The sequence below is a fragment of the Myotis nattereri genome (assembly GCF_964212035.1).
Source record: "Myotis nattereri genome assembly, chromosome: 2".
NCBI lineage: Eukaryota > Metazoa > Chordata > Mammalia > Chiroptera > Vespertilionidae > Myotis > Myotis nattereri.
This window is the reverse complement of record NC_138076.1, coordinates 207303090-207330266: the sequence shown is the minus strand read 5'-3', so window position 1 is coordinate 207330266 and position 27177 is coordinate 207303090. Positions and strand designations below refer to the sequence as shown.

The 27177-nt window shown below is 40.2% G+C and overlaps 1 protein-coding gene across 28 annotated transcripts in view; it reads left to right on the top strand.

Annotated features, from left to right (window-relative positions):
• The window catches only part of RBFOX2 (RNA binding fox-1 homolog 2), a 265677-nt gene that overhangs the window by 99511 nt on the left and 138989 nt on the right, over nucleotides 1–27177 (top strand). The window contains exon 1 of one of the 28 annotated variants that reach the window (XM_081083406.1): nucleotides 26699–26960. The exons of 24 other annotated variants lie outside the window; for them this stretch is intronic. In XM_081083406.1, coding sequence (XP_080939532.1) covers nucleotides 26946–26960 — 15 coding nt within the window. In that variant the 5' untranslated portion in view covers nucleotides 26699–26945. Of the gene's footprint in view, nucleotides 1–26698; nucleotides 26961–27177 lie in introns of those variants that run through there. 3 more of the 28 variants (XM_081083422.1, XM_081083421.1, XM_081083413.1) reach the window with 3 other exon arrangements.

The following is a 27177-nucleotide window of genomic DNA, read 5'->3' as shown; positions in this document are numbered from 1 at the left end:
TCACACCCTGTATCTTATGCCACAGTTTGATTTCTTCCCCCAGCTTTGCCTTGTTTTGCTCATTTTAGGGTTGCTGTGATTTTAGGCTGTCAGAATAGTTTGTATTCGACTCGATCCAGTTGCTTAAGTATTTTTTTAGATGGATGGATCATAACTTCACCGCTTGGCTTTCTAGTAGATTGACCTAATACTTTGTATATAGGCAATTGATTTATATTATAATGAGAGGTTTTACTGTGGCCATCCAAAAGAATTATCTGTCTAAAGTTTGTTAATCACTGGGACTATTTTTTTTTAAATATATTTTTTTATTGATTTTTTACAGAGAGGAAGAGAGAGAGGTAGAGAGTCAGAAACATCGATGAGAGAGAAACATCGATCAGCTGCCTCCTGCACATCTCCTACTGGGGATGTGCCCGCAACCCAGGTACATGCCCTTGACAGGAATCGAACCTGGGACCCTTCAGTCTGCAGGCCGACGCTCTATCCACTGAGCCAAATCGGTTTTGGCATCACTGGGACTATTTACAAAGGAAAATTATAGAATTTCCTTTATTAGCAATTTTCAAAATTAGGAACTTTGTCTAGAATTGCTTAGGGTAGCCAAGTAGTTAGTAGGCTATATTCTTGCTGTAGTGGTTAGTACCAGCAAACAGCAGATGGTCTTCTCATAACCAAACCTGACTACCATTTTGTGAGCTACTTTTAAGAAGCTTCATATGTCTCCTCAACCCTTTGTTCTTCAACAGACAGCCATCTAAGTCAACATGAATCTAAGTCATTCAGCAGATGATTTAGAATGAAACTAAGTAGGTAAGTAAAATGTAAGGCAAAAGGTCTCATAGTTGACAAACAATATAGTTGTGTGTTTCAGTTATAGATTAAATATTTTTATTAGTAGCATTAGCTGTATACCATTATACTGAGCTGATTTAGGTTTGAGTTAGAGAGGCAAAGGAATACAACAGATGACTTAAGATCTTTGTTAGAAAATTTGGTGCCACCAGAAAATAATTTCAGCAAGTTCTGTGTAATCATGTATTTAAATAAAGGCACAGCTCTAATCTCAATGGGGTCCCATTACTCTGCTTAGCTTTTATCTGCTGAAAACAGTCTGATGGACATTCTATGCCTTCCATGATCTGGCCCCAGTCTTTTTCCTTTCTGTGTCTTAGACACACTATGGGACAGGACAGTATAGCTTTGAAATTGGATATGGATTTTAATTTTAATTTCTTTTTTTTAATTCTAATTTCTTACGGCATTTTTCACGTTTAAATACAGTTATTCTTTGCATCCTACCTTAAATGTGACTTCCTCCATGAAGCCTTGCCTGAGCACTTATTTGGGAATAGACTCTTAATGTCCACTGAGCTCCCAAGCACATTCTTTCTTCTCTGTAATGACACGTTATCACTCACTGCCTGTTAGCTTATGGCGAACAGGTTGGATGACCTATACAGTTCTCTGAGAACAAGGACCCTGTCATGCTTCTTCTTATTCTTTTATACTTTGCCCAGTAAGAATTTGGTAAAGGGACAAATTAAAAAGTAAACTTATCTTCAGCCTTCTTGAAATAGCCTACTCTGTTGGGATTTTTTTCCTGTGGGCAAAGAAAAAAAAACTTTGTTCAGATTTTTGCTAGATTTTTATTGCTTTTCCAGAGCGATATGAAAAATTAATACTTAAGAAGCTAGATATCTGATCTTCAGCAAGAGAGGATCTCTTACAAGTTTAATGGGTTCGGTCAAGTGGATATTAAATGTAAATCTGTCATTTTATGGAGTCATAGAAGGCTCTTACAGCACTCAATAAATATCCTTATTGGATTAGTAGAATTTTTCATCGGGGGACTGTGTACCTCCCACTATTAGGATCTTTCATTGTTCCTTTAGAGCACTGTTAGCCTAACAAGCTTTTTGGTGTCATGTGGATCACAGAATCATCTCCGCTGAAGATGCTTCTAGCTTCTTAATTCTTTTATTTCGTTATTGGTACAGGGAACTCATACATTACTTCTAGCAGGTATGTGTGAATTTCAGAGTAACAAGTGGGCGGGGGGGGGGGGGATCCCCATGAAAGAGAGCTAACAGGAATTGAACACTGACTGTGTACCAGGTCTTGTATAAAGCATTTAGCTAGTATTATTTTATTTCATCCCATTTGCAGGTGAGGAAACCAAGCTCAAGGAGATTTAAGTCATTGCCCAAGGCTATGTAGCTATTAATTGGGAAGCTGGGTTTTAAATTTAAATGTGTTGGACTTCAAAGTTTATTATTTTTTAAATGTTAAGATTTTTTTTTCTCCCCCAAGATGTCACAGGTCTGAAATGAGGCTGAGCCACCGGGAGGCGCAGCCCTTTGGACTCCCCTGAGGAAAATGTTAAGATTTTTAATTACAGTTGACATACGATGTTATATTAGTTTCAGGTGTATAATGTAGTGATTAGGCATTTATATAATTTATGAAGTCATCACCCCAATAAGTGTAGTAACCATCTGACACCACACATAGTTGTAATAATATTTTTCACTATAATTCCTATGTTGTACTTTACATACCTGTGACTGTTTTTATAACTGGCAATTTGTACATCTTAATCTTTTCCCATTTTTTTTGCCTCTTCCCCCAACTCTCCTCCCCTCCCCCAATCTGGCAAGCTTCAAGATTTCAAACTTTATGATATTTCTACTGTGTATATGTCTTTTACTATTTACTTTTACTTGAATGTTTATTTTTTTTACATTTTACTTGCATGTTTGATTTTTCTTCAGTTAGCAACAAGCATTATTTCCCTATTTGCTCCCCTCCCCAGCACTTCACTGAGATGATAATTCTCTATTTCTGTAATCCTGTGTAACGGTTTCATATTCACTCTCATTTAATCTTGGTGAGACCCCAGTGTGGTCTGTGTGTAGGGGGTCAGAGTTTTCATCTCATTGGTAGATGAGGACATTAAGCTTTCCAGTTTTGTGAGAGATTTGCCAAAGGTGGTAATTAGCTTTTGAAGAGGTACGCTGACCGTCTAACTAAATTTTCTAACAGCAAATTCCCTTTCAAACAAATTATATGGACACAATATATAAAAAAATATAAGTGGGGTAGAAAAGTTATGGAAGGTCTGGAGCCCCACCCTCTGGACTTCCTTTTGCCCCCGAGCCTCTCAGCTGACTGGGACACAGTTTAAAAAAACACTGGGGAGTGATCAGAGAACTTTGGTATCAGACAGGTCTGGGTTCAAATTCTAGTTTAGGCCTGATGTTTAACCTGTCTTATCTCTTATGCTTGGTTCCTCATTTATAAAATGGGAATGTTTTTATAGGATTGCTGATAAATAGCAATTAAAAACCATGTCAAAGCCTAGCACAGTGTCCTCTGCTTGTCTGGAGGAGAGATCAGGTTGCCAGGCCGTCCAGGCCGTCCACTCACCCTGTGCAGGACTCCTGCTAAATTTGTGGGGAGCTCATGACTGAGCCCGGACCTCCATAGAACTTATAACCCAATACTTTGACTTGACCAAAGGTTCACACATCACATTTGTCAATAGTTTAGAACAGGGATGAGCAAACATTTCATGTAAAGGATCAGAGAGATATTGGGCCATACAGTCTCTGGTGCAGCTATTCAACTCTGCTGCTGTAGTAAGTAAGCAACCATAGTTAATAGGTAAAGAAATGAGGATGACTTTGTGTTCTAATAAAACTTTATTTTTGGGCAATGCAATTTGAATTTCATAAAAATGTCACATGTCATAAAATATTATGCTTCTTTTGGTCCCCCCAACCCCATTAAAAAATGTAAAAACCATTTTAGCTTATGGTCTGTACATTGTACGTGGGTAGTATAAAAAGAAGCCACAGGCAAGATTTGGCCCATGGACCATAGTTTGCCTACTCCTGATTTAGACATTGCTTGCTGATGATAATCAGTGCAGTTTTTGACCCTGTGAAGGTTAACTTAATGTAAAAATGACTGCTACTAAGGAAGTATTGATAGTAGGAAAGGCTTAATTTTCACAATAGAAAAAGGTAGAATTTTTTTCTTCTTCTCCTCTCAGGAATACTTACATGTTCATTAGTTTCTTTACCCTCTATGAAGTAGTTACAATTCAGTTATCCTTGTCTTGACTAAATGGAAACTGTTTCTAAATAAAGACTATATTATAGTGGAAAGACCATGAGTCATGCGGGAGTCAGGAAACTTGGCTTTGTCACTGAGTCTGTGACTTTGTATATGTCACTTTACTTCTTTGAGTTCTTCAGTTTCCTTATATCAATGAGGAAGTTGGAGGTGATAATATTAGAGATCTTTGCCAGCTCTAAAATTTTCTCAAACTACTTTTAGTTGCCTGGAATGGTGCTATAAAACAGTTTTCCTTGAAAGAAACTAAATACTTCATCGGTTAGTATTTTTTTTTAATGCCAACAGCGTTTCACATTGCATCGGAGATTGTTTACAAAAGGAATTCTTCCCACTGTGCTAAATGCTAGCCTTTTTTGAAGTGAAATGCAGTTGCGATTTAAATTCCACATACAGTACCTTCATGATAAACGCTGCTCACTTCTTGTTCTGCCATCCTGACGCAGGTAAACTGTTGGGGGGGGATAAGCTGCGAGTACAAAGAAAAGGGAGCTGGGAAAACTGACAGAAGAAAATGTCTATCCTGACTGTGTATGGGCTTAGGAAAATTTCATAGCTGGAAACCTTTCCTCAAGTCTGAGTCACACTCCAAGGACTCTTGGCTCTCCTGGGAGGAGAGGAGAAAAGGGAGGGAGCGGTGGAGCAAGTGGCTATGTCTGTTTCCGTCAACAGAGGGCGCCCGGAGCAAGCAAGTTCTCTGACACGCTGGAGACTGCTCTCCTCCCGACGGTGCAGTCACCATGTCCGTCTGGAATTTTGTTGTATCCGTGCCCGCATCCTCAGACATTTTGTCCCATGCTAAAGTCGGACATGCTAAATTCTGGGGACGGGGACCAGCTCTCAGGCTCAGCAGGCGCTCCAGGTGCCTCTGATCACGTTGAGAACCACTGCCAGAGAGTAGGACACTGAGTCTTACTGAAGACCATGTGCCGAGCATTCCGCTAGGATGTTCATCTTCATCTGCTTCTTCCAGATGAGAGCACCAAGGCTAAAAGGTTTCAGTGACTGCTAAAGTTGTACATACAATAAGTGGTAGAGTGGATTTGAATCCTGGTCTTTTCGACTCCAGAGCCATGCTATAGTGCAGTGGTGGCGAACCTTTCGAGCTCGGCATGTCAGCATTTCAAAAAACCCTAACTTAACTCTGGTGCTGTGTCACATATAGAAATTTTTTGATATTTGCAACCATAATAAAACAAAGACTTATATTTTTGATATTTATTTTATATATTTAAATGCCATTTAACAAAGAAAAATAACCAAAAAAATGAGTTCGCGTGTCACCTCTGACACGCGTGTCATAGGTTTGCCATCACTGCTATAGTGTCTGCTAAGAAAATGATAAGAAACATTGTATTATTTAAATTTCTTTTTTTATTGTTTTATTGCTTAAAGTATTACAAAGAGTATTACATATGTCTCCTTTTTTCCCCACCCTTGACAATCCCCTGGCCTACCCTACCCCCCAGTGTCTTATGTCCATTGGTTTTGCTTATATGCATGCATACAAGTCCTTCGGTTGATCTCTTACCCTCCCCTCCTGCCCCCCAACCCTCCCTGGCCTTCCCGCTATAGTTTGACAGTCTGCTCCAGGCTGTTCTGCCTCTGTATCTATTTTTGTTCATAAGTTTATAATGGTCTTTATTATCCATAAATGAGTGAGATCATGTGGTATTTTTTCTTCATTGACTGGCTTATTTCACTTAGCATAATGCTCTCCAGTTCCATCCATGCTGTTGCAAATGGTAAGAATTCCTTCTTTTTTACAGCAGCATAGTATTCCATTGTGTAGATGTACCACAGTTTTCTAATCCATTCATCTACTGATGGGCACTTAGGCTGTTTCCAGATCTTAGCTATGATGAATTGTGCTGCTATGAACATATGGGTGCACATATCCGTTCTGATTGGTATTTCTGTTTTAAACTCTTTTTCTTAAAAGCAACATACATTCATAAAAGAAAATTTAGAAAATACAGCAGACAAAAGAATAAAATAAAAATTTCTTTGATATATTTAACTTTATATTTTTATTATTTGTTGGTCTAATCTTGTTTCTATACAGCTGTATTTGCATATACACACATTTTAAAATTTCTTATAAAATGTCATCACATTATATAAAATTTTGTAATGTGCTTCCAGCTCTTTCCTATTCCGTTGTAAATATCTTTTCATGCCATTAACTATTTCTATAGCATCATTTTCATGGCTGCCTAGTATTCTATTGTAAGATTCTGTTATTTTTTCTAAACTCCATCTTAAGTTGTTTTGACTCCATGATAGGCTTTTATGAGGAATAGGATATGGAGTGCTTGGTTACTGTGGGTAAACTATTCACCCACAGTGGATTTAAGTGTTATAATTAAGGTGATACATACAGATTATGGCTGAGGACGGAACATGGAACTGGAGAGACAATACTGAACCTAATATTTGAGGTTAAAGTGAGTCTAGGAAAAAAAATAATTGAAGTAAAAACTCCGAAAGTATTAAGACTGGATTAGTGATGTGTGAGTGAGAGGGGTTAAAATAAATAGTCAGAAGAATGCTTATAAACAATTTGGTGGTGCTAATGGCCTGCTTTTGTTCTGCCTTTTTGACACAGAGGCTGATATACTGGATGACAGTATGAAAAGATTGGGCATAAGTCTTCTTCTGTGTGCCAGGCATCATAGTAATCATTTACATAGATTTTCCCATTTAATTTTTATACTGACCACATGCATTAGATGCATTAGGTAGTGTCATGCGCCCCCCCCCCCCCCCTTCTTAAGGAAGTGGAAACTGACAGTGAGACTTAGAGTAACTTGTTCAGATGCTTTGATTGGAACCCAGATTTGTTGAAACTCTCAAACTTGTGCTTTTATAGTGTCATTTATGTTCATTCTGTTTTCATTGTGCAGCAGGTCATTAGCTTCCGCTGAGGAGGGTGGGTTGAAGGTGATTTTACTATCTCTTCAGGGACAGAGGGAAACTATATGTAAAAGGAAGGATACTAAGTAAAGATAGAACCGGGGTAGACTTTAAGACCCAAGCAGTGCTACCTCCAGCCAGTTAGTTATCTTGGGAAGGGCGTGAGCCTGAGCTGGAGACTGCAGTGGAGCAGGGGATGGAAACAGCAAAATGAGCAGTTGCTAGGAAGGTGTGAGGGGCCTTTAGAAACAAGGGATGGCCAGAATAAAATAAAAAAATTAAATATATTTAACTTTTAATCTCTCTCATTAAATTTCCCTTGCTAGTGGAGGTTACATTCCTTTGAGATATTTTTTAACACCCTTATTGAGATAAAAGTTGATATTATACAGTCTACCCATTTAAACTGTACAGTTCACTCATTTAAAGTATACAGCTCATTGGCTTTTAGTATGTTCACAGCTGTTATGTTCACAGTTGTTCAGCTGTCACCACAAACAATTTTAGAACATTTGATCACTCCAAAAAGAAGCCATGTACCCCTTAGTCATCATTTTCTAGTTCCTCTACCCTCCCTACCCCTCCAAGCCCTAAGCAACCACTAGTCTACTTTTTGTCCCTATAGATTTGCCTTTTCTGGATATTTCATATAAATGGACTCCATATAATACATGGTCCTTTATGTCTGGCTTCTTTCATTGAGCATAATGTTCTTGAGGTTCCTTGATGATGTAGCATGCATCAGTACTTCATTCTTTTTTATAGTCAAATAATACTCCATTGCAGTGGTCACCAACTTTTCAGACCTCATGGACCACCGGTTGGTGACTGCTGCTCCACTGTATGGACACATCACATCTTATTTAGGATTTTATTTTAGTTAGACAAAGGTAAAGGGAAGAATGGGACAATAAATAGAATTCTTCTTCCTAACTTAAAATGGACAGAATGGGCAACTACGCTGAAAAACAACCCTATTAGGCTCTCTTGAGGAATTGTAGCTAAAGGTATCAATAGGTAAATAGGATACTTGGCATCTGCTGCCTGTGAGGCATGTGTAGCAAAGCGGCAGCTCTTCTGACCTGAACACGTGCAGCCTTCAGGGAGCTCATTGTGTAAATCTTGTGTGGTGGCCAGTGCCTTTGCCCCCTACAATACTTCATGTGGAACCAGAGAGGCCTGTGCTGATCTAATCTGGGTACATTTCCCTTGGTTACTGCAGCTCGGGGTCCCTAGAGAGTTCTCTCTAAAGAGCTGCCAGTTTGTTGAGTGCTGGCAGTTGCAAGATTATTTCTGACTATAGGATTTGTTCAGTGACGATTACACCCACCTTTCAGGTCCTGACCCATTGGCCAAAAATAGCAGCCGTCATTCCTGTATTTTTGGAATGAATGCTTACTCTAAGGCCCCAGCTTGTCCTTCTCAGTGGAGTGTTAGGAAGGCTCCTTCAGCAAGCAAATGATGTGCCCTCCAGTTGCTGGGTCCTTTACTGTTGTCGCGTTGCTTTCTGGTACTTTCTTTGCTGGTTCACCATCCAAGAAGAAAAAGTCCTGACCTTCATAAAGTGAATGGTCTAGGCCAGGACTCTAAGTCCCCAAACCTTTTAGTTTATATTTCAGAAATGTGAGGCTGGCTTTCTACTGTGCCTGAACTTTCATCTGGTTTGGAGAGAGAATTATAATTACTCGTCTTAATGCCCTGGCTTCTCTGTGGCATGTCTGCCCTAACATTGAAACAAGAACAGGGTAGGGAACATCACCTTGGCCCTCAGCTCCTAAGTTATTGAATGTCAGAGCTGGATTTCATCACATCGCCCTTGTTTTGCATGTGGGGAACTGAGTCCCGCCCCCCCCTGAGGTTTTAGAGCTCTTGGTAGTGGCAGAGCTGGGTCTGTGATATAGAGCCTTCTTTCTCAGTTCAGTGCTTCCCCAATGTTATGTTGTTACCTGATGGCTGTATGCTGTCATGACCAAGGAGTGGCCTGGCCCTGCTCTGTTCCATCAACAGTGCAGACCTTAAGGCAGTGGTTCTCAACCTTCCTAATGCCGCGACCCTTTAATACGGTTCCTCATGTTGTGGTGACCCCCAACCATAAAATTGTTTTCGTTGCTACTTCATAACTGTAATTTTGCTACTGTTATGAATCGTAATGTAAATAACTGATAGGCAGGATGTATTTTCATTGTTACAAATTGAACGTAATTAAAGCATAGTGATTAATCACAAAAACAGTATGTAATTATATATGTGTTTTCCGATGGTCTTAGGCAACCCCTGTGAAAGGGTCATTCGACCCCCAAAGGAGTCTCGACCCACAGGCTGAGAACCGCTGCCTTAGGTGTGTGTGAGAGTGGACCAGGTTCGGATTGTGATGATGAAAATTTGTAAGAGGGAAAGAGCACTGCTGTGAATTTGGGTGCCACTGACTGGTAGAACCCAGCCCTCTGGTTTTCCCCAGTACATGGTTTCCAGTGCGTATGTATGTTTTTTTTTATTAAATGAGTGTAATTCTTTGAGAGCTTCATGTCTATTTGCTAAAAAAAAAATGTATGTACTGCTCCGCTAAGCCAACAAGCAGTAATTGCATAGTGCCTGCCTGAAAATGCTTGGTCATGGTTGCCAACGCCATGCTTGGTATTATTTTTGCCTGGTATAATGTGAAGAGAAAAGACCAAAATTCTCCCACTGTACATATTCCCACTCTCCCCTCCTCTCACACTGAGTGTATAGAGTTCCAGAATGGACCTTGCTTTCCTTTCCTGCACTCCCCTGCCCCATGACCTTAGTAGATCTATTCAACATGACCCAGACTGCTGGGACTAGAACTACACACAACCCTTCCACAGTGGAACACAAACACTGAGTAGTGGTTCCCTGAGACCCCCACCCCCTTGGTACATGACTTCCTTTCTGTTGTGTCCGTCCTCAGCGTGAGATGCTCTGTAGGAAGAGGTTGTGTCCTTCACTCTGTTCCCCAGCACCTAGCATACTGTTCACTAGAGAGTCATTAAGTAATCTTTGGCATTTTTCTGCTGTTTACCACTCTCTGATGGGATGGCTAAGGTGCAGGATGATAATACCGTTGTCAGATGGCAGTATTGTTTCTTTATAGGAGTTGTTTTATACTCCTCAGTAATAATGTATAGTGACAACTCTTATTTATCGAATGCTTAGTAATGCATCAAGTACTGTGTTAAGTATACACACACACCCTCAGTTCCTCATTATTCCTAACAACTCTCTGTATGAGGCAGACAGTAGAAGCCTTATTTGACAGAAGAAAGAACTGTGATTTGGAGAGGTTTAGGTCAGAGCTAGGGAGTGGTGGAACAGGTATTTAAACCTAGGCCTATCTGACACTGAAGCCTGTGTGTTTAGTGACTACGTGTAATCTCCTTGAATAATTAATTTGCTGAACATTCCTGCAAAAGAGAGCTGAGTCACGTATGTTCCCTGAGATTTATAAATGAGACATCTGTGTTAGCAAAGGGCATTAGTAGCGTAGTTTAGATTAAATCTGGGGTTAGTATTATAGAGCAGAAACAAAGAGGAGACATAAGGAGCGTCGGCCACTTCCTGAAACCGGTTTGCTTCGTCCGGCCCACTGGTGAGGCGCCTTTGCTCTTTGAGTACACCATGGTTTCAGGTCATTCCTGGTCTACACAATCCTGAGGGATGGGTCTTTCGGGCTGTTTGGTGCCTGGGGCCACACTAAGGTGGACTCAAGTTGGTCCCTGGACTGACTGGGTTTCTGAAAGGTCCTCCTGGTATAGTCCTTCAGTAGGAGGTATTCTCTTTAGTTTGTCTTTAGTTCTCCTCTCGACCTTGGGTTTCAGTTATTGGGACTTTTGTATGTAAGTCTTCGTATGTAAGGACAAAGAGAATGCATTTTTCAGGGGCTCCTCAGGGATCAGTCTGCGGAGTCCCGAAAGTGCACTGGGGATGAGGGACCGCCTCTCTCATTCTCTGCTCAGAACTGAAATGTTTTGTGTATACCTTTGAAGTGGGAGAGAGAAACTTCTGAGGAAATGGAGTGTGGTTGGGGATAATAAGATTTTGAGACGGCCCTTCCTGCATTCTCCCCTGGGGGAAAGAATGTAGCCAGGATTGAAGGGCATTGCCTCAACCAATTCAGTTAAGTGGCCCCGGCCTGGATTAATAACTTGGGCAGACTTCCCAATGGATTTGGCAAGGTATTGGGTTTCTCTCTCCCCAAACCCTCCCTTCTCTCTGCTTTGCACATGTGTGCTAACATAATTACAGAGAGGTTGCGTCTTGCAATAAGATACCCTTTTTTAAAAAGGAGGGGGCTCCTCTTAAAAAGGATGGAGAGAAACTCAGAGGAGGGGATGCGACGGTGCAGTCTCGTCTTGTTTTTGAAATGGCAGGGTTTGAGAAACGTGGCAGAGTAGGAGCAAGCAGGCTGGTTCCTTTGTAGTGCGGCAAGGGGGTTAAGAGGAATATGATGGCCCCGTGTTGATTTCAAGCACCTAGAGCACAAGCGTTGGGTACTAATTTTGGGCTAGAGAAATATTAAACTGTCCTTTTGCATTTGTTCGTCCAGATTGTATTACTAAGAATCTGGTCATTACAGAACAAGGGCTCTCTGTTTGTGAAGGTCAGAGGTTGCAGTATTACGAGTTTGGTGGTCAAGTGTTCAGAAATATTTTACGGATTTAGTTGAAAACCTGAGCAGATGCTCCTGCTGTTGTTTACCCGTGGGGATCGGGTGACATTCTTCTCCCTTTTCCTCTCTCCCCCAGCCGCCCTCCTTTGAGGACGAACCAATCATACTGAGGAATGGATTTCAGTGCCTGCCTGGCCTCCTCCCATAAGAAGTCTGCCCAACCACAGCTCTCTGGAGCTTTGGCTAAGGCTGAGTGTTTAACTCTTGGGTGTCTGAGTCACAGGGAGCTGCTGACATTGCGGTTAGTTTGTTCTCTTGTTCGAATTGACTCTCTGCACCCATATGATAAATACTAAGCTAAGCTTGCTGTGTCCCCAAAGAAATGTTACAAATGAGGCAAGATGCGATGCATTGAGCTTGAAGAAACTGATTTTAAGCCCTAATTCTGCCAACAACCAGCAGTGTAACCTTGGGAAAGTCACTTTCCCTACTTGGACTTGATTTGATTCCCTTTCTGCTAAGTTAGCAGAAAAGGAAAGGGAGAGAACGAATGTTTATGATATTGCTGTATGCCAGCCATCACCGCATTTTATGTCTGGCTAGCCTGAGGTTTGGGGAAAAGCCCCGTTTAACCTGTATTGAGTGCCGATTCTGAAACAGTTTGCTTCTCACAGTTTGTCCTCTGCAGGGCAAATGCTGTCCAACCGATTTTGTAGATGAGAAGAGGGAAGGCTGCAGAGGCTGTCCAGCTTGCCCAAGGTCAAATACCTAGGAAGGCCCATCTGGCTCTCATGCCCAGACTTTCTTCCATTCCACTGGGCTGGCTAGAAAATCCCTGAAGTCCTTCCAGCATTTTCATTCTAACACTGAAAGCCTTAACTCCTTCATCGTTTTTCCATCCTGCCGTGTAGAAAGACCAAACACTACTGCCTCCCCTTTCACTAGAGCAGGTAAGTGACATAAACATTCCTGCCAGCTCCTGAAAGCAGCAGCAGCAAAAGATGCAGCGAGTTCTCGTTCCTCCATAACAAAGTCCTCATCCTGGTCACCAGCATCTCCCACTTCCTCAGCACCCCCTTTCCCACACAGCCACAGGGACTTCCTTCTCTCTTTGCCTTGTGCTTACGATGGTCAGGTAAGTATCTCTGGTTTAAGGGAGAATTTTGAGGAGATTAAAAAACATCTCCTTTACTCAAAGCTTTCAATGTCACAGATACTGTAATATTGGGTTTCCCCTACCCGAGTCTGTACGGTAGCTATCTCCCATTAGATTGCTCCCCCTCCCCGCTAAGAGCTTGTTTTCATTACAGACTTTATAAATTATCCTACCATCTGGCTTAATAGGGACATCTTGCCCAGTGGAACACTTTGTGTTTCTCTTCCTGCAGTTTTTAATTAAAAAAAATATATATATATAGATATAGATATAGATATAGATATTTTATATATATCTTATATATATTTGTTGATTTTTAGAGAGAGAAAGGAAGGGAGAGAGAGCGGGAGAAACACCGATGTGAGGATGCAACGTCTATTGGCTGCCCCCTGCATGCCACCTGCCCCCCTTAGCCCACAACCGCATGACCAGGGATCTAACCGGCAATCTTTTTGTGCACAGGATGATGCCAGGGCCTGCAGATTTTACTTTTACGTACAGAGAAAAAATAGCCCTCTTTAGGTGTGTCATACTGATATTCTCGTGTTATCAGTTGAAAATAAATTATATTGGTAGCCTTCAAATGTTATATTTTCCAAGGAATCATTTTCTGCTGTTTATTGTGGGCTAAGAAAAGTGACAATAAGCAAAGCTATTAACAATTATAATTTATTAAGCTGGGCACTGAGCTAGGTGTTTTAATACATTATTTCTAATTTTCCTAATAACCCTGCATTTATAGATGAAGAACAGATTTAGTTGAAAACAGGTTAAGAGAGGTTAAAGTACTTGCTCAAGGTCACAGCTAGTGAGTGGTGATTTGGCAGTTTGATTCCTGTTCTATTTCACTTCCAAACCCTAAGTTCTTTCTTCAGTACTTTCCATGCTGCTTATGGAAAATGATCCTGAGAATTTATTTAATCATCCATGCCCGTGCCTCAATTTTGATCACTCCAGAAAAACCATATGTCTTCTTTTAAAAAGGAAGCATCATCCCATACACCCAGAGGTGGCAGGTTTGATTTCCAGACCAGTCTCCGGTCCGGGTGTGTACAGGAGGCAACCAATCGATGTTTCTCTCAAACATCTCTCTCTCTCTCAAGTCAATTTTTTAAAAAAGGAAAATGCCATTTTATATGATAAACTTCACAATTGAACAATATTTTTAAAGAAGTATTTTCTGGTGAGTGCTAACATTATTTATCTATTGGTTGATTGATTTAAATTGTTGCGGTGACATTGGTTAATAAAATTATATGGGGTTCAGGCATACAATTCTACAAAACATCATCTGTACATTGTATTGTGTGTTTACCACCCCAAGTCAAGGTGATAGCTAACTTTTAAGTCAGGTGAATGTACCCATGTTTAATTTGATTTATTTTTCATGAAACTTAAAGCCATCCATCCCTTGTTGTTACAAGTAAAAATGCTAAGTAACTACATCAGGTATTGGAGGGTTAGGGATTGGGGTGGGCAGGAGGAGTTCATCCTTAGAGGATGAGTAGTAATATATAGGGAGAAAAGCAGCTAGACTTTTCTTGTGGTAAGGAAATGTTACCCTTTGCCCCATGTTTGTACATTCTGTGTTCATTGTCTCTTAGGTCACCTGAGAAAGTTCAGAAGCCAATGAAAGGTGTGTGGTATTACTGAATGGCCCTGTGCTTCTCCTTCCTTTCAGGAATTGCTTGTGATTCAATTCTAGTACAGCTCTATTGGGCTTTCCCAGTTGTATGCAGTGTGAGATTCACATAAGTGAAGTGTAATTGCTACACTGTTTTCACCGTCTGGATCAGCCGAACAGATATTTCAGCAATGTTTACTGTGTGCCTATTATATGCCAGTTATTTGACATGACACTGATGATCCTGAGACAAATAAGACATGGTCATTGCCATTGAGGAGCTCATAACGGAGCGGAATTTGCAGTTCCATTCAGGATATAAGACCTACAAATAGGCAGTTAATAACCAAAGGCAGTATATGCTTAAGATTGTAAAAAAAAAAAAAAGTGAACCAGGGACAGTAAATTACTGGTATTCAGAGATGAAGGGGGTTAGGGTTTACAAGAGTTGTAAAGACTGGGTTTATTTACAGTTTCATCCAGAGTATGGGGTAGGGCAGGGCTGGGGTGAGATGGGGTCTGGGTCATGCCACTGCTAGTGAAAGGAAACAATGAAAATGGTTCACCAAGTTAGAGTAAGATGCCCTTATAGAATTGTGGATGGAGTCATATCCAGAAACCGGGATGGAATGGGGGAGATAATTTCCATAGCATTTTAAGCAAAGCATGTAAAGATGCCAGCAGCTAATGTAAAACAACAGCTCAATTTCTGAGGATGTCACAATTTTTAAGAAAAATTTAATCTCATATTTATCTTTGGGTTCCCCGGTTAGCTTTTGAGTACAATATTCTGTACATTAGAAACCCCTTGGTTTTTTATAAGATGGAAAACTGTAAGCTAAATCATACACAGATAAAGACATCAATAGCCCCATTTGCCACATACATTGCTCACCCGAGTAGCAGTAATCTTGATGATTGCTGAATGTTTCTTCCCCAAACACTCACCAAATGAAGAACAACTCTCTTCTCCCTTTTCCTGAAACTTACCTAAAAGTCTCCAGAAAAGGAGCAGGCTTAGGGAAAGGAGATTCTTCCCTACCCCCCTCACCCCCATAGTAGCTTAACTTAAGTACCCTGTGGAGATAAAGATAAATGTGAGCAACTTTAGGGTGAAAAGAAAGTTAGAGACCTGAGAAGTCAGGGGAGGTCATATCAGGATTAAAGTGGAAACTATGTTACCACCTAAGCAAGGAGCAACTGATAGGTCTATAAATAGGGTTTTATCTCCTCATAGAAAATTTTTGGCATGGTTGTAGCTTCCCATGTGGGGGACTATTATATTTACTAAAAATAAACTATGTTTCTAAAATGATTAAAGTAAGTCCCACAGAACTCTTTTACGTTATTAAAGGTGTAGTCATAGCCTGAAAATAAGTGTCTAGAGTTTGTTATGTGCTAACTTTTGGGAGAACTTTGATACTGAAACCATCACTTAGGTCTGGGGTAGAATGGTCTAGTCCAGTCTGGCGTGGATTAGATAGATTTTTTTCCGGCTAGTTCAGAAGACCCTCAACCTCAGTCATACATTTAAATTCATAAATAGGCATTCTAAGTATATCATCTAGGAAAGGCAGAATTCTACTTCTCCAGAAATCTTACTGCTTACTAAAAGCTGCTTGAATATGGCCATTCAGAGCAGAGGGGTATATAAATCAGCAATACCTTTGGTATAAAGCTTTCAAGCTGTCTGTCTGTTTCTCATACATTATCCTGATTGTAGCCCTTTAAATTGTGCAAAAAATTCTTGGTATCTACCTGCCTGTCAGCTAATCTCTTAAACTCCTGGATAGCTTATTTTCTTCCTATAAGTATATTTGAAATTAGTAAAAAGCATCATAAATTTTAGTATGCTGTTAGGAGATTATGAAAAGCTGAAATTTGACAAATAGTGAAATTGCTTAATGCATGTTTCTCAAAGTTATTTGACCATGAATACTTTTCAAAATAGACTGCATTGAACAATACAGTGTAGTATGACTCACGCACAAATGTGGGTGTGGATTAAAGTCCTCACCAGAAATGGTTTCAGAGACGAGTTAATGGCTTCAAGAAGTAAATTCATTTGCTTCAGTCTTCAAAGCATGTTTTGGAGAAGTTAAATCATTTCTAAGTGCAAACAATGAAAGAGATTAAGCCGTTTTTGTTTTAAATATACTGCCTATGCCTTAGTGCACTGGTTAAAAAATGTTTTCCTGCATCACAGGATCTCACTTATTATCTTTATTTCTCAAAATGGCATCCCACTTTTAAACAATAGATTGCTGTATGCTCAGTAGAAATAATATACATGTGTTTAGTTTTTTTTATTTTAAATGAATAAATTGTAGAAGAGAAATACTATACTGCTAGCATCAATTTAAAATTTGTTGGACTACATATTGACAACTTGTAAAATGCTAAAAGAGGTTATATATTTAAGATACATCTATTCCCTAATTGCTTTAAACCTTTTACTAATCTTGTTCTCACAACCACTTAACTCCCATCTCTTCTTCAGTGCTTTAAAGAAGGAAACTAAAGTTCCTGGTGTAATATTTTCTGCAAGATAAAGAGATAATAAAGTCAGTGCAAGAGGTTTAACAAGTTCACAGCATTCTTTGGGCCCCAAGCCCGTTTCTATTTATTTAATTACTTTCATCTCATTTTTGTTTTGTAACTCACATGCTGTCATAGCAGTGATTGTGATGGTAGTGATCCTATATAATAAAAGGCTAATATGCAAATTGTCCCCTTGGGAGTTAGACCGACCAGGAGTTCGACTGCCCGCTATGACGGTGCTGACCACCAGGGGGCAGTGTGGAATGAAGGAAGGCCCCAGCCGGCAGCTGAGGGAAGGAAGGCCCTGATCAGCCCTGATCACCAGCCAGGCCTAGGGACCGTACCTGTGCACGAATTTCATGCACTGGGCCTCTAGTAGTATATAATGTTCTGTTTACTAAATAGTTAACATACTCGATTTTATTTGGGTCTGACATCATAGTGTTGTAGGCATTACTACTTATTTTACAGATGATGAAAATGTGTGTGTGTATTTGACTTTTTTTTAACTAATAGAAATCAGTAATTGTTAAGTTAAAAAGTTTATTTCTATTATTTTGGTGTTGAATGGTTTAAGGACAGTAGATTAGGGGGATACATTTAGAAGTTCAACTTCATGTTTTTAGAAATCAGTTATTTTATTGGGACTTCAAATAGTATAGTTAACTTTTTATTAAGAATAAAATGTGTTAAATATTTAGGTGACTAGTCATTGGTAAAGGAAAAAGTAATTATTTTCCTTGAGGTTTTTTTTTTTTTTTTTTTTTTTGATGCCCAGATAAGCATTAGATTATATTTCTTGGGGATAGAGAACTTACTATTCCCCCCTTAAATTTAAGGTATTTTTTTAATAAAAAAAATTTTTATATGACTTCATTCAAAAGGTACAAAACGGTAACACAGTGAAAAGTTGCTTCCGCATTCCTGTCTTGAATTCCCCAGTATTTTTCCCCTAGAGTCAAAGGGTACCTTTTTGTATATAATTATTCCTTTTCCCCCCTCTTTTTAACTCAGTGGTACTGTGCTATACTTTGTTCTGAAGCTTTTAAAAAAAACTCTTAAAGACAAGTAGTAGAGTATTTCATATTAGTATTTTAAGAGCATCCTCATCCCTCCCCAAAGGCTATATAGTATTTCATTCTATGGATGAAATAAATCCCTATAAAATGTGCTGTATAACTCTATAATTTGTGTTCTTAATAGTGTAATGGTAGGTGCTTTTCTTAATGGTTTAACACAATTATCAACATCAGTTATTGTTCAGGACTGTAAAAGACTGATATTTCAGGAGCTTTTGTTGGTTTTTCATTACTGTATTGCCTCATTTTGACATGTCTACTTTTTGATTTCTGCTTGTTTAGATTTTTTTCTCTTGGTCCTCTCTTGTTTCTGATGTGGCTGCCTCTAATATAATATTCCTCTTTCCTCTGGTACTTATTCCCTACAGCTTCCTAGCTCCCTTTCCTAATTTGCTTTAATATTGGTGGGCAAGCAGCCAGATAATCAGTACAGAAATATTTCTAAAATAAAAACAAATAGATTTAGAAAGAAAGCCTGGAGGAGTTTTTCTGCTGATGAAAGTGCTTGAACATTTTGATGTTCTGGGTGCTTAGAGGGCCTTTGGCTTCCTGGTTATTACCATGTTCTACACCAATTCTGTCTAATAGAGATTGTTGGGTCAATGGAAATGTGTCACATCTGCCCTGTCCATTATAATAGCAACAGCCTCATGTGGTACTTGAGCACCTGAAATGTGGCTAATGGGACCAAGGAACTGAAATTTTAGTATTAAGGCTGAGGAACGGAAATCTTAATATTCATTTTTAATTTAAATGAGATGAAACTCAAATAACCACATGTAACAAGTGGCCACTGTGTAGACACATGGTTCTAGACTCTAGGTAATTAACTTCTATACAGCAAGCTTGATCATAGTGGAGCTTGGATTGGGATGCTATTATTTCATTGTGCTGAGCAAATTTATAGTATTGGGAGGGAGACAGTTCAGACTGTTTATGCTCAAATTAGCTTAAGTAAATGATTAGATTAGAACTGCTTTTTTATATTAATATTATGATTTTTTTCAATCTAGTATTATAAAGCCATTGGTGCAGGCATGTAGTTATGATTTGTAGCTAGGGTAAAACTTTTATTCTTTTGTCCTTTTGGTAAGTAGGGAAAAATTAGTGGCACTCTAACTTTATTTATAGGACTTGGTTAGATAGTTGCCTGAGTGCCAGAAACTCCTACAAATAACTTTGACCTTCCCTAACAAAAGTCAAGGGGTAAAATATTCCATAGTAGATCTTAGTTGTGTGCAATATACACAGGATACTACTTTCTAATAGAGAAATCTATAACAAATAAGAAAAACCAATAAATGAATTATGGATGTTTTATAACTGCTAGGAGGAAAATAAAGAGAGCACAGTAATAGAGAATATGGACTTGTGGGGAAGGTCTCCAACTAGATAGAGTAGTCTGGAGTTTTATGTGAGGAGGTGTTATTTAAGCTGAGGTCTGAAAGATAAGCAGGAGCCGGCCTTGCAAAGAATGGAGGCAGGATGAGGAGGGATTTCAAGAAGAGGGGGAAAGGGTTACAGGGATGCCAGGGAGATGGATGGATTTGCTCTAGACCAGGAACTGCCCTGACACAAGATCAGTGTATTTAGAGTATAGTGATTGAAAGGAAGATAATGATATGAAATGAGGCTGGAGAGGCAGGCACTTAGCAGATCATCAAGGACCTTGCAGGCCATTATAAAGACTTCAGATAGAAAAAAAATTAAGTGCAGTGTGAACTTACAGAATCAGAGAAGTGATATGATCTGATTTTCATTTTAAGAAGTCCCTCTGGCTGCTGTCATGAATGTTTTCAAGGGAAGCAACAATAGAGTGGAGGAACCATTGTGATGTCCACGAAAGAGTGATGCTAGCTTGGGATAAGGTGGTGGCAGTAGAGATCAAGAGAAGTCAGACACACAGGACCTACTAATGGGTTTGAAATGAGGAGGGAAGGAAAAGGGAAAGGTCTCTGGCTTTCATAATTGCACTTACCAAGGTGGGGAAAGCCAGGGGTAAACCAGGTATTAAGGGTGGTGGCTACAGAGATTTAAGAGCCCAGTTTTGCACATGTATGTTTGACTTGCCTGTGAGACAGCTACACAGTCATATTGGAGAATGAGAAGAGGTTTAGGCAGAGATATAACTGTTCATTGTGAGCCTGTTGATGGTGTTGGAAGCATAGGGAATGGATGAGACACTGAAAGAGAGAGATGAGGATGAGCCCCCAGGAACACTTCCTTTTTAGAGGTCTGTTGGGGGAGAAGCCAGAAAAAGATACTGGGACGTAATCAGTGATGCAGGAAGAAAACCAGGAGTGTAGTATCGCAGAAGCCAGAAGAAGAGAATGCTTTAAGAAGGCTGCCAACTTTATGGAATCCTGCTGTGAGGTCAGATAAGCTGAGGACAGCACAGTGTCCATTGGTTTAAGTAACGTGGAAGTGGTTAAAACAATGACCAGTTAGTTCCATACAGTGGGGAGCTTAGAAACTTAATTTTTAGTAGATTGAAGAAGAAATGAGAGGTGAAGTGGAGACAACTTTTAAAAGAAGTTTTGCTGTTCAGTGGTGAGCAGAGAAATGGTAGGTAGCTAGAAGAAGGAAAGGGGTTGAAGGAGACTGTTTAAAACCATGGTTCATTTAGCTACCTATTACTGGACATTTGTATTTTTGAAGGTTTTTCCCCTCCTTTTACAGATTGCTACAGTGTACTTTTTTCCACTCCAATGGGGATTTTTTAACTTATGCTACTTGGAGGTGGATTGCACATGTGCCATGCACATTTCAAAATTGGATATTGCCAATCTGACTTCCAGAGTGGATACCAGTGTCTACTTTCCCCATCAGTATATGAGAGCAGAGGGAGTTTTTCTGAAGATGGACATGTGTTTATTTGTTGGCCTGACAGTAATGATTAGAGAGGGAGACAGCGGATGATAACCAGCAGCACAGTCCTCCCCCAGGCTCGGCAGGGTGGGGTACGTGAGTGCAAGTGGTGACATGGGCCTTTGATGCTAGGGATGCATCCTTCATTCTAACAGAATGTAAGGAGGAGGAGATGCATGCATTTCTAGATAGCATGGTAGATTTGGTGGACAGAAGAGGCTGCCTGAATGCTTCTCTTTTCTAAAATGAAATATTTGGGTAGAGCAACAGCTGAGAGTTGGGTGGTAAGGAGAGAATGAAGTAGGTTGGAGGAGTAACTAAGAAATAGTAATAGTGATGAGCCCAAAGGCTTACAAGGGAGCTTCGGTAGGATTGTTTGGCATTCATTGTCAAGTGCCCGATTGAGGTTTGTGTTATGAATATATAATAAAGTCAGTCAACTACGTCATATGATTTATCTCCGCAACATTCAGCAGATTGTGCCCCGGCACAGAGGAGGCAGATACTTGTATTTAATCACGATGGGAGTATTGACAGATGGTAGTGATGGAGAAGACAAATTGTTGTGGATATTCACAAGGGAGGGGTTATAATTATGGACCATAGAGTGAGTGGAAGACAGGACTGGAGTGCATAGATAAATGAAAATATGGTTGGGATAGGGGACTTCATGAGCTGAGAAATTGTAGTAGAGGGGATGCCAGAACAAGTTAGTTAGAAATATGGTAGGCTATTTGAGAGTATGATTGAAACATACTAAAGAAAAGCAGAGCACTTAAGATAATACATTTTCCTCTTTTAGGGATGGTCCCTCTGGGTTTCCTAAAAATGGGGGTAAGAGCTCTTACAAATCTTTCCTAGAGGTGAGCTTTGAGATGTACGTACCCTTTTCTGGAGCTCACTTTAGACATCATAGAGGGTAATAACAAGAGTTTCTGGAATCATTCTCTGAATGATGTCAATCATGGCAGCAGTACTGGACCAGCCTTTTGGAAATTCACGTACAGTGTGTGTACATGGAGTCCCAAACCTCCCTCGATCACTGATTGTGTGCAGTCTTGGTAAGGGGCAGAGGCAGACTGCAGGGTTCTATCCAGGATAAAATTTCCAATGATTCTGGCAGTCTTGATTTAATTTTTATCAGTGAATAAGTGTATTGTAATTGAAATGATCTTGGAGTCTTAAAAACTTGTGTTCAGCTTTTGGCTTCTCTACTCATTTGCTGTGAGACAATGGGCAAATCGTTTGACCATTTTAAGCCCCAATTTGTTTTTATGTGTGAAAAAGAGAACATAGAACTTACCTTACGGAGATATTGTGAAGATCCAATGAGATAACACATGCAGAGTTCCCGCACATGTATCCTCAGGAAATAGTAGCTGGTGTTGTTATATTGAAATCAGCAAGCAGGGTGCTTAGTTAATGAACAGATGCCCTAACTGAAAAGTGGCAACCACATCTACCCCTTTCCTCCCTAAGTGTCTGCTGCTGCTGAGGACAGTGCGCTATCTTCACCAGCTTCTCAGACTTTAATGTGCATGTGGATCACCTGGGGTTCTTGTTACTGGGTTGATTTTGATTCTCTAAGTTTAGGATGGAGCCTGAGATTGTCCATATCTAAGAAGCCCCCAGTTAATGCTACTCTGCTGCTGCTGCTCAATGGTCCACATTTTGAGTAGTAAGATTCTAATAGAGAACTGCCCTCTGGGATAGATTCCCTTATTTGACTTTGATGGTTTGACACAATTTTTTTTTCCTGTTACTTCTTTGTTTCCTTTCTTCCTTTTTTTTCAGGTAGGGAAATGTGGACATGCAGGAGCATGAATAAAAAGATTCATTTAGCTTGCCTGTGGGAACTTATCTTAAGCTGAGAGGAAACAAAGTTTAAAGAGCCCCATTCTTTCAACTTTTTTCAAAAGTAAAATTCAGTTGGACCTCAGATGGCCCATTTCTATAGCTCAGTATTTGTGGTAAGTCTGTATTGTCTCTACCAATCCTGGAAGTGAAAGGAGTATCAATTATGTACAGAGGGTTGCCTCTGATTTCTTTTGAAAAATTTTCAGTGCCTGACTTCTCAGGAATATTTTTGAAAAATTGTGTTGGCTCCTCAGATGTCCATAGTTCCCCCACCAGTCTTTACATCCACAGAGAAACTTGCATAAAACACAACAGTCTCTTGAATGTTTAGACTATGAGGCAGGGAGTCTAAAATGTGGCTCCAAAGACTTGGAAGTAACCCAAGTATCCATCAGTAGATGAGTGGATAAAATAGCTGTGGTATATTTACACAGTGAAATACTACTCAGCCATAAAAAAGAAGGGAATTCTGTTCATTATGACAGCATGAATGGGCCTGGAGAACATTATGCTAAGTGAAATAAGATAGAGGAAGATAGGTACCATATGATTTCACTCATGTTGAACCTAATGAAAAAACTGAACTACCAAGCAAATAGAGACAGATTCATAGATAGAGAGCAGACTGACAGCTGGGGAGGGTGGCTGGAGAGGTGGAGGGATTGAGCAGAAAAAGAGGGGGGAAAAAGATAAAGAGCTCATTGACATGGACAACAGTGTGGTGATTGCGGGAGCTGGGAGGGGGTGGAAGAGGGTGTAGGGGGCATAAATGGTGAGAGGGAAAAATTTTTTAAATTCTTTAAAGTGTGGCTCTGAACCCTTTCTACCTACCATGCTCTTCACATTGGAAAACCCAGCATTTTCAGTAGCGGGATTTCAGGATACATTATACTAGTAAGGTTAGAATTACTGGCAGCATCCTTATTGCTGTCCTAGATAATCTGATTTTTCTTCCTCAGAAATAAGTATGCCAGACTTCCTCTGTGGGCCCTCCATAGAAGAGTTCCTTTTCTGATGCTCAAATTCACACATCCCCCCTCGCCCCCTCCCAAACTAATGTAAAGGCTGATAAGCTTCCAAGTACAGTAAGACTGTCTGATAAAATGTTCTGATGGAATTAGTATGTGTGTATCTTAATCCTATGTGTAAGACTGATCCTTTCCAGGGTGTCTTCCTACTGTGGAACTATTAGACCTTTGTGTCTCTCAGTCTGAATCCTGTGTAGCTGTAAAGCGTAGATTTCCTTATTTGACTTTGATGGTTTGAGACAATTTTTTTTCTGTTACTTCTTGTTTCTTTTCATCCCCCCCCCCCTTTTTTTTAAGGTAGGGAAATGTGGACATGCAGGAGCATGAATAAAACGATTCATTTAGCTTGCCTGTGGGTTTTTGGAGGGTGTGTGTGTGTGTGTGTGTGTAGAAAACACACAGAAGCATTTGATTTTTGACCAGACTATTCCCCAGTTCTTAAAATTATGACCAGGAAAGGAAGAGATGCATTTAGAGTAGGAACTTATTAACTCTTCCTGTGGTTCCAAAGAAGTTTATAATGGTTGTACTCATGGGAGTTTTGGAGGTGCCAGAGTTTTTGTGACATATTTTAGTTTTTATTTCATTTCAAGGCTCCCTTTTCTCTGTGTATTTTCTCCTACTTTGATGCAGGAAAGCAGGAATATCTCTATCTTACCCTAAACTTGATGAAAAGATCAGACCATTAAAGTGACAGTCTGTGAAATTTTATTGTATTGTTTTTTGATACTTGTTTTTAAAATGAGTATTAACAATTTTGTGTTCCCAAGGAGCTTGAAAAAACCATAATCTCTTAGTGTGATTTTAATACAGTTATTTAGGATGTAGTATAGGGAGGTCTGGTGACATAAGCTTAGGCCATGGGCTAGAGGAAAGTTGCATATAAACATTGATTATGGACATATAACACACTTTATAGAAAGTCAAGATTTGTTTTTCCATTAAAATGGAAAGGCTGTCTCATAAGTTGTTTTGTACTGGAAATGAGGTAATCTTGCCTTCAGAGGAAGCAGAGAAGTTCTGCCTAAAGAAAAAGAAAAGGTTTGGGTGAGGCTGAGAATACTGCCCCACCTCTTTAAGTTTACATGAGTTGGGAGTTGAAGGTGGAAGGAGAGAAAAGGTACATCTTCGTGCAGAAGAAAAGGAAAAGTGACTTTCTTCTACCCTAAGAGAAAAAGAAACTTCACCTAGCAGGTAACTCAGACCGGAGAGTGAGCATACCACCTACACAGGGCCTACCTTGAATATGAGACTCGCAGACCTTGGAGATTTTAGAAGCAGGAGAGAGCTGTTCCAACATGTCTGAGGGAAACGGAACCCTGAGGCAGCTGGAAGGTGGTAGGGCTCTTGTTTTAGTTTAGTTTAATGAGTTAAAGGAGTGAAATACTCCTCAAAACACAGAAACCTTTGAGAGCGTATTGTGCACCTACTATGTGCATGGCACTGTCCTAAGACTCCCTGGCCTGCCCTAACCGGTGTGGCTCAGTGGATAGAGCGTCGGCCTGTGGACTGAAGGGTCCCAGGTTTGATTCCGGACAAGGGCATGTACTAGGTTGCGGGCACAACCCCGGTAGGGAGTGTGCAGGAGGCAGCTGATCAATGTTTCTCTCTCATTGATATTTCTAATTCTCTATTCCTCTCCTTCCTCTCTGTAAAAAAAATCAATAAAATATATATATTTTTAAAAAAAGACTCCCTGGCCTAAAATCAGTGAACTCTATCCTGAAAGATGTGGATAAAGGAGACAAGATTGGTAAACAGGATACCTGTAGTAGAAACTGGCAAAGGTGGTAACTGTCTTGTTACAGACACCAGGCTCCCAGAGGAGACATCAGTTACCACTGGGCTGGGCTTTTGGATTTGAACATGGAGAAATGGGTAGGCAAGCAAGGAACAATCAGGGGCATTGGCATATGGAGAAGTTAGCTGTTTTCTGAATAAAAACCACTAGAACAGATGATTTGATGTTCAGCATTGAACATAATGGATAAATGTATGTCTGGCATATAGGAGGCACTTAATAAATGTTTGAACTGAACTGAATTTTCTAATGTGGTCTCCAGGAACATGGCGATAGTTTACATAGCTACATCCTTTGTTCTAATTACAAGTTCAGAAGGAATAGTATTGTGTACCCAGTTTTTGGTTGAGAAAACAGAGACCGAGGCAGGTTAAATAACTTTCCCTAGGCCATGATGATAGTAATTGGAGACCCAGATGGCAAACCCAGGTTTGGTATCTTGCTCTGTTGCCATTTCTAGGGGCTAAAAACTCACTTGACTCTGAAACCCTTATCCTTTCTCCTTTCAGAAGGGAGACATGATCTGAAGTCAGAAGGTAGTAATAAAAAAGGCAGAAACTTATTTCAGTTTATATATAATGTTTTCTGTTTTAAAATCTAAGATTCAGAATTATTTGTGGTGAAACTTTATAAAGAACAGTGATGCAAGGCTGACGTTTTGGGGAGGGGATGTAGGCCCTGAGCAGGTTCTGTGTTCACGCTTCTGCAAGGGGCTCCAGAAGAATTGGGGCAGAGAGGAAGCTTGGCTCCCTTCCCTTGATCTTGGAGGTCAGAGTTTTTTGATTGCTTCATTAATGTTTAAAGAACCCATCTTAAACTAGTTTATCTCTAGCACTAGAAACTGGTGCTGGTGGTTTATTACTAACCCCACCCGTCCCTGCCTTTTGCACTGATTTCTGTGATTGAGGATTGTGTTTCTGGAAGTAGAATGACAGAGAGAGAGAGATTCCCTAAAGGCAAATACAGAGAGAGTGTGCTGCACACTCCAGTTCAGACACACGGGGCTGGGAACTCCCAGAGAGAGAGAGGGGGAGAGAGAGAGGAGAGAGAGAGGAGAGAGAGAGGAGAGAGAGGAGAGAGAGAGGAGAGAGAGAGGAGAGAGAGGAGAGAACAACAGAACAGTCAGCTGGAGAGGAGGGAGGAGGGGGGGAGGAGACTGGTTGTGTTTTGAAACTCAAGTGATTCTGGGGGGGAGTTTCTCCCCACCCTGAACCCTAGTCCCCTATTCTGGCACCTCCTTACCTTCTGAAAGTGCCTTTTTGCAGTCCAGGATCAACTGACCACTGAGTTTGAGCAGCCCGGTCTGACATGATGTACCTCTGGGTGAGTACCGAGTGCTGTGGGTGAGGGTTTGCACTTGCTCATATAAGGAGTGGAAAGCTGCGAGATTCTGCTCTTGCACAAACGGCCTTCCCCACAGAGCACAGGCTGCCATGTACCCTTCTACTCACAGGTGTCGGGGTTTTAAAGCCTAGCAGTGATTGTGACATTGGTGGTTGTTGTTGTTTTTTAATGTTGTTTATCTAATTAGACTTAGGCG